Source organism: Polyodon spathula, unplaced genomic scaffold (genome assembly GCF_017654505.1).
Source record: "Polyodon spathula isolate WHYD16114869_AA unplaced genomic scaffold, ASM1765450v1 scaffolds_3508, whole genome shotgun sequence".
Taxonomy (NCBI): Eukaryota; Metazoa; Chordata; class Actinopteri; order Acipenseriformes; family Polyodontidae; genus Polyodon; species Polyodon spathula.
Genome location: NW_024474969.1, coordinates 1 through 15,000, shown reverse-complemented (window position 1 = coordinate 15,000; position 15,000 = coordinate 1). Strand labels below are relative to the sequence as shown.

Below are 15,000 nucleotides of genomic sequence, written 5' to 3'. Positions count from 1 at the left end.
TATTTAGGCTACAGGGACTCTATAACCCAGTACTAAGCTGTTTGACTTGAGCGTGGGGTATAAAATAGATCACAAAAGAAGATCAGAGGTTTACTTGTCGTTCTATACTTAGGCATATGACATACTCTGTAGATGGGTATTTGAGGTTCACAGGATTTTTGAACAAACAAAAAAGAAGCAATCCTAAACAGCTCAAAATGTCACAAACCCCAAAACAATTAAAATAAAAAGCAAAACTAAACAGAAAATGTACAGGAGCCAAAAGGCAGACTCCTACATTGTCACAATTTACATAAAAAGGAACAAAACAAAACCACTTACTATAATATACATAATACACGATTCTCAGCAAAAACAACTTACTGTAATGTACAGAATACACAACTCTCAGCAAAAACAACTTACTGTAATGTACAGAATACACAACTCTCAGCAAAAACAACTTACTGTAATGTACAGAATACACAACTCAGCAAAAACAACTTACTGTAATGTACAGAATACACAACTCTCAACAAAAACAACTTACGTAATGTAACGAACAGACGATTCTCAGCAATAACAGTGGTGCAGAACTTGTATCTAGGTGCCCTTTAAACCCAATAAAGCAGTATGGCACTCAGGTTATTTGCGCACTGCAACAGTAGTGTACTGTACAAAAAGAAAAGCAACTATAAATCTGTTTTTTGTTGCTGTAAACTTTCACCTATTCACAGTATCTAGAGCAAATCTAAAATGAAAGTAAATCTGGCAATAGTGCTCTGGGAAGAAGAACTTCTGTTAATATTCATACATGCAAATCAGCTACAGTGATTCCAAAATATAAAAAAGTGAGGCTTTAAAAACAAAATGGAGACACTTGATACATTATGTCACTTTTCCACCACATGACATGTAGTGAGAACTGTTACAGTAGCCTAAACTTTCAGCAGAATACCTTTTCAATTCAAAGCACCTGACATTTCATTTCAACAACGCGTTCAACGACTCTGTCAGTGGGTGTACAATAGGCATGATTCAGATGAATACAAAGCAGTGAAACCTCCAAAAACCTGGATGTGACAGCACCATTGTTTACCTACACCATGCACAGGCTTCCTGTGTAAATTAAGAAAGCATTTGCTGGAGCTGTCTAAATCAGAACCCTAGCCATCAAGGTAACGAGCTGTTTTAAAGGAGTACATACACTATTGCAGGCACACACATCCTAAACTAAACTCAGGTAAATTGATGAAATACAGTAGTTGTTCATCCTGAGCAGTAAAACTGCATCATTCTCTCAAGCTAATTGTCACAGAAATTAATCTATAGTTTAGCTACTCCATTTGCATAAAACAAAATTAGATTGGCTAATACTATTTATAAGGTGTGTGTGTGTGTGTGTGGTATACACAAAGCAGTCAGCCTTATCATTCAGCAAACAGTAAATCTGCCACCCAGTCACTTTCTCTATCGAAGCACAAAAATACAAGAGGACTGGAGCAACCTTGCCTAATCTGGCTGCAGTTACAAAACACTTCAGAAAAACCAACCAGAGGTTTGAGGCATAGGGCACCCTAACAAAATGGTCACATACAGAGGTGCTGGACACAGATTATACAAATATTGCAAGTACTGTAGGGTGCAGCCAGGACAGTAATGATTGGAAGGTATCAGTTTGTTTTGGACAAGATACTGCTATGTAACTTTTACAGTACCACTTCTAATGGCTCAGTGTTATCCCTTTTGACACAGTAAAAAAAAGAAGTACGTGGATAAGGAAGCAACTGCCAACTGAGTTCCCATTGTTACTTAAACTGTCTCATCAGGAAATCCACCATCACTAATGGATTGGTAAAATTCAGTTTGCAATTTTGACTTCCCATTTGTGGGCACAGCTGTCTTAACTATTTCTCTAGCTAGTCATAGAAACAGAAGACCAGCAAGATGATTTAGGAGGACGTTTATATCAGCAGTTAGCCTGGAACTGTAAGGTATATGTCGCCAGTTCTAAAATAAACTTTTACAGCACAACAGTGCCACCTACTTAGGGAACTTTGCAATGACAGATTAATAGAATGGTTGTGAACAAAAACAAACATCCTGAGGGGCACAGTGCAAGGGGAATGACATCTTTGATTATGAGTAGTGTTTAGTCCTAAGAGATTCCATAACAATGAGAATATGAAGTCAGCATCTTACGTTTTACGAGATCAATCTGCTGAAGAAACAGGGTGTTAGTGGGATCTACAGACACTAATCAGTAAACAATTATATATGCTTGTGTGCTATCCAAAGCATTCATTTAGATTAACGGGAAATACAAGTAATATGCCAGCGCAAGAGATTTCTTCCAAGAATATTTTTTTTTTTTTATCTGGAGGAAAAACAAATATCTAACACGCCAATATGCTGGAACTACATTTTAATGAAATCACACTTTGGCCTTTGAACTAATTCAGGAACAGGGGACACATTTTTAACATTTCTTGGTCCTTGTTATAAAAACTTGGATTCCAGTTACAGTACAACTAGTGTATTTTTTAATTTTTTTTTTTTTTTTACCTCTCCAGAGCTTTAGACTCAGTTTATTTGTGGCACAGCGATACAGTGTGGGGTTTATTTTCGTTCCTTCTGTTGTTTCACATCTTTATCAGAGTTTGGTTAGACCTACTTTAGAGTACAACTGTTCTGTCTAGGACCCATTTCAGAAATGCAATACTAAGACGCTTGAGTCTGTGCAAAAATGTGCTTGTAGGATTGTACTGAATTACTGGAATTGGGATTCTACTTATGATTACCGTTTTAGTCATTCTGCTCTTAAAGCATTAAGTGGCAGAAGGTCCGATTTTATTACCATTCATTTTTATAAGGTTTTGCATTCACTGTGTTCTACCTCTGCGTCAGCCTGTGCTCGTAAAAGACCTGGGCTGAGAGTCTCCACAGAGCTGCTCTGACCATCAGTCCTTATCGCCTCCAGTTGTGTTGTTATTCTTTCTTTGGCACGCCCTTGGGGTTATGGAATGCCTTTCCGGATTCCATTGTGTTACTGTCAAGCCTTTCTGGGTTTAAAACTGCTGTTCAGTGTCATCTGAACATGCATACGTGTGTGTAAGCATATTTTATTGATATTACTTTGGATGTATAATAATTGTTGTACTGTTTATTACTGAGTATGGTCTACATAGGTTTCTCTTTGTATTAGTGCTTGCAGTATTGAGAGGTACCTGTGTTGGCCCTGTGGGCACAAAGTGAATAAACTGAACTAATCACTAAAACACAAGTGACATTTGAATGCACCGTATAAAAAGTTAAAAAAAAAAATAGCCTACTTCCAGATTCAGATGCAGTCAACAACTGCCTATACTCTTAAACACACATGACAAGTGAGCTTCACTGTAAACCACCACTCTGTAAGTACTGTAGCCAGAAATCCCTGGGGTCAAATCTGATCAAATGGTTTGTAAACATGAGGTACACTACAATGGAAATGTGAAAAAGAACAGCATTGATATACTGTATCCAAAGCTTAAAAACAAAGTTGGACACAAACAGTAATTCTCTGGACACCGCCTGTAATGGAACTTTATGGCGAGAATCAAGAATTCAACAGTGGTATCAAGCATAAGGACAATGCAGTTGCAACTTCACACGATCAACGCCACAGACAGAAACACACTTGGCATGAAGAATTTATATTCCCCCGGAACAAGTGTCATTATCTCAAACGGTTTCTGAGATACAAGGCGCTGACACTGAGGCGGTGCCAGCTTTGCAAAAAAGGGTCAGGAAAGGGTTATCTTTTCTAGGACGACGCCCAAGATCAAACTCAGCTTAAAGTATCGAACACTAAACCTTTTTACCAAGTATATATTTCAAGGTTGTAATCACGCAACTAGTGCCCCAACATGTTTGAAACTACAGTCAGGCAAGTTATTATCTGGCAAAGAAAACCAGCTATTTCAACTAGTAAAACATAAAACGGATATGCTACTGAAGCAGCGTTCATGTCTGAAGAGGAGAAAAGCCTGTACCGTTGCAGTTTCTCAGGGAATCAGCATGCTCTGGCAAGCTAAATCATTGCCACGAGTTGTGCATTTATTGAAATAAAACTAAACAGCTTACTATACTGTACTTTTGGAAGGGTCAAACAGCAAAAGGTGAAACAAAATTCAAATCATGCTCTTTCTTTAGATTATACAGTCATACAATAAATTCCACTGAGACAGGGTCTCGTGTACTTGATTATCTTGTGACTGCCACATGCAGCATAAAATTTCCTAATTGGTTAGGTGAGCATCGGAAATTTCACTTAATTCCAAGCTTATTCTAAAAAAATTATAAAATACAGTCAATGTTAAAACAAACTCAGATTTACACAAATCTCCTGATACTACAGATTACCTAAATGGTCCTGGTCAAACTTAGCAGTCACTTACTGTAAATAACTTCTTATAATATGAACTCACTTACTGTAATACTAATTTCCTGTTACTGCAAATTCTGAAGCCCCCCTCTCCCCCAGGGAAGAAAAAATTGAATAAAACAAAACTATCCTAGTTCAAACAGGTGAGTGTAAAGGATATTGGGAAATGTATTAACTTGAACATAGATTTGTGCTTCTGCTCTTTAAATTCATGGAAAGTTGAAAGACGACTGATACTTCTATGATGATCCCTCATGACGTACGAAGGCCTGATCTGGGGAGGTGATACCACACACCCCACACACACAACACACACACACCACACACACACACACAAAATGTATTTTACACAACATGGTGTGTTTACCTCGCTCAATATGCCTAACACCTCAGTTAACAGTTGTCTTTACTAAAAAGCAAACACAAAGCTGTATGTACTGTAGTGTTAACCCTTAATGCACTGTTGTATTGCACTGTCAGACAGCTGACATGATAAATGCTTTGCACCGCTGCCAGTTGTAAGCTACTCCTCTCTAAGTTAGCACATGCTGCAACTCATGCCAATCTTGCACCTCATTTACAGTACTACAGCAGTCTGTTTCCAGTCCCCTTCCAATAATAAATAACAAGTTGTATTGGTTTAAAATACCGAACCTATAGAAACAAAAACTTAAGTAGATTCATTTTACATTTAAATAATGGTGCATACCAAAGAGCTGGCTGATATATCTTACTAAGCCAGACGAAGAAAGACTCCCACACAGCGTTTTTAATATCAAAAAAACACTTTACTGAGCTACACTCCTACTATTTCTTTTTAAGTCTATGTTGAATGTTTTTTTTTTTTTGCTTCCCTGAACTAGGCTGGCCCTTGACACTGCCTCCACGCACCAGGAACTGCAGTTGCATCAGCATCTCTGTCTTTTGTTTTTTTTGTTTTGTTTTTTAGTTAAGTTAAACTGTAGAGTGATGGTGTGACAAGATGGCTGAGGCTGAAACTACTTTTAAAGAAATCTGTAAAGTGCCGAAACAGCCAACAAGTTCTGATAGCGTACAGTTAACATAAACATACCAATAAGCACGGAAGAATGTAAACACTGACATACACAGGAATCAAGCACGTCTCAAATATATTCTAACTGGTTCCAAGCAATTTTAAGGCATGCTAAAACACCTACTCTTTTTGTCGGTGCTAAATATCTTACACTATTGTAATACTGTAGTATTATTACGTCACTTTCCACCATGCACAACGTCACGACGGAGACAACACAACACTGTAGCAATTCAGTAGGTACAGGATTAAGTATAAATCTGCATTTAAAAAAAAAAAGAGAGAAAAAAAAACCTATATACCACACTTTCAATAACTGAGCCCTTTGGCAAAGTTATTTCATTTCAAAATCCAGCTGTGTAACAATCGTGAAGCAAGCATGTATTCAATGTATTTGCTGTTTTATAATATATCATTTAAACATAATAATTTAACTAGCAAGCTTATTCTTAAATTATTCACAATTTCGTTTTCTTTTGTTTCAAAATCCTACCTCTGACAAGGCTGCAGAAAAACCTCAGAAGCATGTGAATTCGATTTGATGCAATGGTATTTTAAAACTGTTCTCTCCTATCCTTTCCATCTGCTAAGTGCCTCTTGCCTTCAGAGCCACGAAGTATTGGGTTGGGCAGACCGAACGTCATCACAATGAGACAAAACGGTATATGCATTTCTATGGTTACTATATAGCGTCTGTTCCCGTTGAAGTGACCTCGTCTTTCCAGTGATGTAAAGACGCAAATTTTTTATTTTTTTAATAATTAACCCGATAGGTCGCACGACAAGATTAACACAAGGACATACTGAATCGTCGGTTTGTAAATGGCGCTTACATATGTATTAAAATACCTTACATTTATGTAGAACTTGACATGACTATGGGGCATTGCAGCTTTAAAATGAGACATGCATGGTGTCAATGTGGTGTGTGGCTAGTCTTACACCGTTGTTCTCTTGTTTTGTAGTAAAATTGCTCGACTTTTAATAACAGTGTAACACACAGCGTGCATAGGAAGGGTGCTTATTTGTCGACAGCAGCATTGTATTTAGTCATCAGTAGACACATGCACTAACAATTACAATATGTAAAGTGCACAGCATTTTCTTCTTTTCTGTCAAAACTGTTGGGATGCTAACAATGTGATTCGTGCAAGCCCGGCTGCATTTCAGCTTTACGCGTCATTAATGTTTAATGTGAAATAATTAATCAAACAAACAACACAAAGTACACTTTAATTTTTGTATTAGAAAAAAATTGTATTCAAAATGCATGCCCAAGAGATTCTAATGCAATTCCAAATAAACCCGGTTATACAAGTTAGTGCGAACAAATGCGAACAAATGTTTAATGCTTTAAACGAATGCAAAAGAAAACTGCTTTGATCACAAACAACTACTCTGATATTTATTTTGCTTTTAAAAAAGCGGCTTCTTGTAAAATAATATATTTTAAATTGAAAAGGACTCCCTAACTAAAAGAATATAATTCGGTGTGGAAAATCCCAAAGTATTTTCGCTTTTAAAATGGTTATTTGGTAACTACTACATTGCTGATGAGGTCAGATAGGAATGGTTAATGTAGCAGCAACTTACGGTACTTGCACTAACAGCATACATTTGTGACATTGGATACTTGTGGTCTATTCAGCCGTTTCTTTTCGTCGATGTAGTTTAAATACATTTTTAAATATTATTAAAATAGTAGAAATATAACTAATGTTTCTGACCACAAAAACTTCGTATGGAAAAACATTATCAACCCATTGCTGGGCTCACACAGAACGCCTCCCTGGGTGTGTGAAGCAAGGATCTTGACTAGAGATCTAATGGAGTACCAGGATTTGGTAGACATTGCAGGCCTCAAAGGCGGACACATGGGTAGCTGAGAACTGAAACGAGTTATCATTAGGAGTGTTATTGTATCCTCGTTATTCTTTTTTTTTTTTTTTTTTTTTTTTTTTAAAACAACAATGTTAGTTTGTCAGATGCGCTGGAGGTGTAAGAGGTGGTCCACAACAGTTCAACTGGGATGAAGTGAAAGCGATTAACACGGAAAACTATCTCGGTAAGATTTGTATTTAAGAAGAAATTTTTAAATTTGCATTCGAAAATCTAATTTGAAGCAGATGTATGTATATTAAAGTATGTCTAATGTAGTTATTTTTAAAAACGTAATACACATAATAAACATTATAAAAAAATTTTAATTCTAATGTGTATTTTAAAAGCGATGTATTGTATCTTACCCCTTTCTTTAGCATAAAGCTTCATTTCCGGATGGGGGAATCTTACGATTTTCGAATGTATTCACTCGATCGGATTATAACCACCGTGGTCGCGTGAGCAATCTTTTTGAACAAGTAGATCCCGGGGTACAGAGCGAGACTGCTCATTGGTACACTAACACAGTGACACTTTTGTTCCAGCCTAGTGATCGTCAAAAGTTTGTAGCTCGACTAGTTTAATTTGCCATTTAAAAAAAAAAAAAAAATCACCATTCTCCAACAGAACGAGGCCATTCTGGCGCAGCACACACAAAATCGATTGAAGCAAAAATATGCTGGGGAATGTATATGTTTACCTGCCAACATGGCAATTTCAGGAAATCTCACTCAAAACCTCACCACTGCTGGTGAGTGGTCAGTTCTGGCAGTTTAGAGTAAACCAAATATATGGATTATCAGACTGTTGTTTTGAGGATAAATCATAGTCCTTAGCAGTACAGTGTGAATTGCGACTAACTGTGCACCTAAGATTACTTTAAACTAACCAGCCTCTCTGTGCTGTCCCCAGGGACATCTAATAGCCCAAGTAGGGTGTTGGCAGAAGGGCAGGAATCTCACATTGCATGACAGAGATAAGCAGGGCAGTGCAACACAGTCCAGGGAAGAGGAGCTGGCTGCTGTAAGGCAGGCAGAACAGGAGGCTATGATGGCAGCACTGCGAGTACTGGATGAGTAGTTTTTCTGAGTGTTATTGGAAGCAGTACGATATGGTCTGCAAAAGTACGATCATCATTAGGGGGGTATGACTCACAAAAATACTACGACAAGTACTTATGGACTAATGCTATTAAAAAATATATTTTAAACTATAAAGATACATATGCAGAATTCAAGACCAGTTCCAAACACATGCTCTGTACACTGACACTTATAACAAATTATGGTTTCACCAGCCTTGAAGCAGAACAGTTACTTACAGACTCCTTAATTACGCAGTACTAAATATCACGGTATCCCTGAACATTTCATCTCCCCCTTTTAATTATAATTGTGGGTACCATTATAAGTGGTAAAGAGTGCTCCTTAAAATATTTTGAATATTTTTTTTAAATGGTGACCATTATCTATTCAGAGACACCAAGTTATTCACTAAGGGGTCTGAGTAAGGAAAACAAATATCCCAACCCCTAGTCATTATTTGTGTCGGTACTGTGTATGAAAATTATTTTATAAAGAAACTTGTCTCACACAAGCAGTGCTCCCCCAAAATGTTACCTACCTTCAAATGACTGGGGCAGGGGCATTTAACGCTCTAGGAAGTATTAAAAACAAGCAACCTTACTGCAGCGTAACTGATTCAGTAGTAGGACTGAAATCATTAGTATGCTGAATATCGCAATAGCACGTAGTTTCACAGACTCTTGATAACAATAACCATGCTTTACACAAATGATTCAGTGTCAGTTCAGTCTTGTGCAGTCTGCATATCTCTTACCACTTTCAGAATACATTAAAGGTTCATTATGTGAGATGCTGGAGAGGATGTGTCAGGGGGATACTGGGGTGTCTGCTGTAGCGGTATAAAATCATTTAGCGCTCCTTTCACACTGGCACGTCTACCCGGGTCCCAACTACCTGAGTCACAATCCTGTGAAGTGTGAATCCCACATAGTGTAGAACCACGTACCCGGGTTAACCCAGGGTCCCAGCGACCCACCTCAGGATGTGAGTCGACACGCTTTGACCCGGGTTGAGCAAGACAAAATGCTTGACGGCTGTTCGTAAGCCGACGAAATAAACAGCCACGCCTGCATGAAGGTTTCAATTCCACAAGGAACATTTCTGTTTATTCAGTTCAGCCATATTTTTGTTGCTTGAGAAACACCATGAAACAGATTGCAACAGGGATGAAGAAACATTTGCTCTAATCATGATGTGGGCCGACTGTTCAATCCAGAGACAGCTTGGATAGAAGCGTCTGTAACAAGCTGCTTCCGGGGCATTGATGCGTCCGCACACATGATACGCGGACAGTTGAGCCAGTTGGGACGAAATTAGTTTCGTCACACTTCTAGCTTTTCACAAGCCTGCGAATAGACTGCCGACCTCACTGACACTGGGATCCTATCTAGTTCTATAGATCAAATTCAGTTACAAGTTATTTCAAACACCCTTACGGTTAATGCCCATCTTCACTGACTCAGGTTACCAGAGATCGGGTGAAAGCAACACGTCATGCTTTTTCATATATTAATCAATATAATATATACTTATAATATATAGGTCACCGGAAGTTTTCATAAGTGGGGAACCTGTCGAAAGGGTAAAATAACCAATGTGATACACTTAGCTTTTCACCTAAAAATAATCCCAACAACGGTCTAGTATGCTGTTACTTCTTTCAGGTATCTACAGTTATCACTTTTTATTTTAGATGTTTAAACCGATTTACTTAACATGTTCTATAAGTTTTGTCTCTTATTAAACTTAACAGTATTGAAAGTGGGTGGGACACGATGTTACACATCTAAATATGCTCTGGTGCAACTAATTGTCTTTAGAAGTCACATAATTAGTTGAATGGAGTCCACCTGTGTGCAATTAAGGTGTTTCACATGATTTCAGGTTAAATACACCTGTCTCTGGGAGGTCCAACAGTTGGTTAGTACATTTCCTAACAAAAACTACATCATGAAGACGAAGGAACAATCAAAGCAAATCCAAAATAAGGTTCTTAAAAAGCACCAATCAGCGGTAGGATATAAAAACATTTCCAAGGCAATGAATATCCCCAGAGCACAGTAAAGTCCATTATAAAGAAATAGAGAGAATATGGCAATCTATGAATCTGTCTAGAACAGGCCATCCTAAAAAACTGAGTATCCGGGCTAGAAGGACACTAGTCAGAGAGGCCACCAAGAGGCCTATGGCAACTCTAAAGAATGAGCATCAACCTCATTCAGAAGGGCCAACTGTCGGAGGACACCATCGACCCCTGTTGACAACGCTAAATCTCTAAAGTTTTATTTATCGGATCCCACATGAAGTGATTTGAACACTGCTTAAGGACAACAATAGCCGGTGCATCTCAACCTGGCGTTTATTGCACTTTATTTTAAAGAAACTTTTTTTTTTATGTAGTATTAGAGTCGAATCTCAACTAGAGTTTGCCTAGAATGGCTACTTGTGCTGGGGGAATATAGATACCAAGTTTGTATTCTGGAAGACTGAATCACGGTCATTTGTTTGGTGCTTGTGTGTCACCAAAAGTGGCTAGCAATAGAGCGGCAGTGAAGAAGCCGCCACTTCAGAGCGGCTGCTCTTAGTATCTCCTGTTCTAGGAAGCTGCTCTTTAATTTCAATTAAGCTGACCCTGAGGCCAGCTCCTGGACACTTTATTGCATCGTGCAGTGCAGCCTCTTTTGTCAGCACCTTTAACAAAACCTTATTATTTCGTGAAAAGCAAACCCAAGGCTGTTTTTCAGAGTAGAAATGGGAAGATGATTGATGGCTTAGCACAACCACCCCATTCTGTATTATAGTTTCACAAGTTTTTATTTCATTGCCTCTTAATGTTGCTGTTAAAACAAAGCCTGGACTGTATCTTTTTGTCATGGTTGCTTCTGTGGTTTTGCTGTAGCTCATCACAGCATCATGAGAAGTCATGTATAGACTGTTACGGTAGTTGCTCTAAACCAGTAACCATTTGGTGAGTGGGTCAATGTCAGATTCATTTTATTTAGTACCCAGCTCTTTTTAAGACAGGTCTTTACTACATTACAAAAAAAACAAAGAAAAACCATTACATAATTAAAATGTAATCATGGGTTAGATTTATGTTATCAGTCATTTGTACTTGTTTTCTTTTTATTGACATTAACTGACCTTGTGCTACCATTGCCACCTAGTACAAAATCATTGCATTGTTATTCGGAAAAGAAGCCTAGAAAATAAAAACTCTACAATATTCCAGTAGACCCTATGTTGACAAGAGATGGGGACCTGCACATACGTCTGTGCTAGTCTAGCAATGTTAATTACTACAACTTGTCTCAAAAGCATTGCAGGGGAGGCTGCAAAGATATCGATCTTGGGGATATTAACATAAACGCCAACTGTACTTCACTCCTGTAATAGCCCTTGTACAATGTTAATTGGTCTTGACACTGTAGTTCTGTGAGTGCTATATCCTTAATGTACAGGCACCAGATTAAAATGTTGTTTCAGTTAATGCTAGTTTCATGTAAAAGTTGGTTTAGCATTGAACATTTAATGTTGACGGGGTAAGGGAGATGCTCTATATTCTGCTTGTGGTGGTTGAGAAGTTGGAGTTCAAAAAGGAAATACGAACTGTAATTTAGGATCTGTGATTAAAATAGCCTAAGAAGATAAATTGGCTTCAAGGGGATCGGCTTATCGAGACTGATAACACATGACCAATCACAAGCCATCGTTTTTGGTGCTGTTAGGATTGTAAAGGCTGGATTTCCCTACATGTTTGATGTTGGGCACTAAGCTTACAGACATAACGCATGTACAGATCAGGTAGATGGGGTATTTATAATCACTTAAGGTAGACACAAATTGTGAGCCAGCCCAGACACTCAATCTTTATCTCGACCACCCGGATCAAATTTAACACAAGGTATAGCAGAGGATACCTTTCAATGATGGCTGAGCTGTTGGGTGGGAGGAAATAAAGGAAAGATGTACTATGTATGACTTACTGTATGCACAATATATAGAAGGGTTGGCCAAAAAAATTAAAACATTAAATATGCCGCTGTCAATAGGGCACTCTCTGCAGGGTTTTCAAATTGTTCTGGAATGACGATTACACCCTCTTTTTCATTCAAGGAAGCTGGAGTGTAAATTTGCAGTCAAGTAAGTTCTCCAGATTGAGTCTTTGGAGCCTTAACTTCGGAGACTGTTCCATGTTTAACAATGCATACTTCTCAGTGAAAGCACTTGTGTAATAAAAGTGAATTGCAACACAGAGATGCAGCTCAAGAATCCAATTTGCATATGAAATGAACGTACGTCCGTGTCTAATAAATGTATTGGTTATAACTACAGGGTGATTAGAAAGTAAGTTTAGCACATCAGTGACATGGTGTGTTGATGTGCTAAACTTCCTTTCTAATCACCCTGTCTGTTAATACTTGTTGGAGGGTATAATGCATGTCTTGAGTGGTGGGCTTCATTGTTGTGGTGTACTGTTCTTCAAGAACATATTTTTCAAGCTGTTTAGCCTAGTTTCTGAAAGGCCAATTGGTGTGGGAACTTGTATTAAATAGTCTTCAACTAACAAACACAAACTCCCACACAGAGGAAGAGTTCGTAGATCATTGAGGATCATTTTCTGGATATACCCAACCGTGCTGTGTTGGTGAGGTGCTTTTAATAGGCTGTAGGAGACATGGGACTACATTCACAATGGTGTTCCTGATTGTTTCAGAAAGGAAAACACACCCAATAAAATTACCAACTAGAAATTAGTTATTGGGTCTATAAAGTGAATATATATATCATACTATTCATATATATATCTATATATATAATCTATACATTATAATATATACTTTTTTTTTTTTTTTTTAATACAGTACAATCTAGATCTAACGATGTGCTACAGTGTCATCAGAATGTTATTCCCCCCCAACATCCGACATGTTTCGATAGATTAACAAAATGCAAAATTGCCCAGGAAGGAATTCAGTTTACCCATCATAGCCACACACATCAACCCAGTAGAGGTGTCTACTGTACCTGACTGCCCTGGCACATCCTATAGAACAGCACACGCTATGATAAGTTTAGTATGCCACCAAGAGGCAGTGTGTGTCATTACACACATTCTTTGGCTTTCAGAGATGCACCAAGCCCACGTAAATGTATATACAAACTGTGTTTCCATACAAGATCCAGTTGCAGTATAGAAAACGTGTATGTTATGTATATTCAATCTGAATGTGTTTTTTCTTGTTCTCTTACAGTTGTGTGGCTGTGGACTCCTAGGGATAGGAATATGGCTGTCGGTGTCACAGGGCAGCTTTGCCACCTTTTCACCCACTTTCCCATCTCTCTCTGCCGCCAACTTGGTGATTGCCATCGGCTCCATTGTCATGGTGACTGGCTTCCTCGGATGCCTGGGTGCCATCAAGGAAAACAAGTGCCTCCTTTTGAGTGTAAGTTACCAGTGGTGGGGTCCAGAAGAACTCCTAGTGTGGTAATGCTTTGGTTTTGTAGCTGATGAACTAAATTAACTGTGTAAGAGGATTCAGTTTACTTAGTACCACATTGTTGAATTTAACTGTACGATACAGTAGTCTGTGGCTAAGAGAACACCCTTCTCATCGCCTTCACACAGAGAATTTTGTGTTAATACGGTTTTTTTTCCCCGGTTAGTACATCATCTTAGTATATTTATGCTATTTACAGTCTGTGACCGCTATCAACATATGAAATTAACAAAATAAGTAAGAGACAAGCACTAGGGAAGTGAATGTTAATAAACTATAATAATAAACAAATTAACGTTAATAAACTAACTGACAAACTAAATTAACAAAAGCACCCACATAAGTGGGATGCCATATTTTACGTTCTTTCGTCGATTGTCTTGAACTTAAGCTACTTACTTAAGAATTGAGTTACCAAACAAATTGTGTCAGTGGCATGTAAGTAACAATAAGCATTATCTGACGATCGTCGATTGGCTCTACAGACATCCAACTGTCTTTCTAAACTTATTTGGAACAACTTCGATGACTAGCTACTTATTCCGACCTAACTACAAAACAGTACTGAATCAGTTTTAAATCAGTTAGCAACAAATCGCTATCGGTGTCAAAAAGGTGTTGTTTTAAGTGAAGTTCCTGTTTCTTTAGCGGGAGCGTTTACAATGGGAAAATTCTGTTTCACCACAAGGGTGTTGCCTAAGCCAAAGTGTTCTCTTTTCCTATATGTGGAGATTCATTTATGCACTTACACTGCTAATGGCACCTGTCTCCAGTGTTAAGGGATCAAATAAAGGAATAAAATGATTGACCAAACTACTTACTTTGTTACTAAAGTATAATGTTGTTTTAACGTAGCGCGATTTGAAGGGTCGTCCGTAGTTAGTCACCGTAACATTAGCTGAGTTCACTCTGTGGTAACTGGTAGCTGCTTTTCAAGTTACCTTGAGTGATCTGCGCCTGAGAGCACATCTCCTGTGGTATGGGCCAGGTCTCGTCAAGCATTTCTACAGTGAAGTGAGCGTGAAAGCAGTCTTGTGTGATTCCAGCTTAGCATCAGAAATGCTTTCAAAACTA

At 38.2% G+C, this 15,000-nt stretch overlaps 1 protein-coding gene across 3 annotated transcripts in view; it reads right to left on the bottom strand.

Moving 5' to 3' along the window:
* Positions 1-9,337, bottom strand: part of LOC121312078 (guanylate kinase-like) — a 25,691-nt gene extending 16,354 nt beyond the window's left edge. Inside the window, exon 1 of one of the 3 annotated variants that reach the window (XM_041244095.1) lies at positions 7,706-9,337. In XM_041244095.1, the coding sequence (XP_041100029.1) occupies positions 7,706-7,730 (25 nt within the window). In that variant the 5' untranslated portion in view covers positions 7,731-9,337. Of the gene's footprint in view, positions 1-5,952; positions 7,408-7,705 lie in introns of those variants that run through there. The other 2 variants (XM_041244096.1, XM_041244094.1) reach the window with 2 other exon arrangements.
* Positions 9,338-15,000: the final 5,663 nt, after the last annotated feature.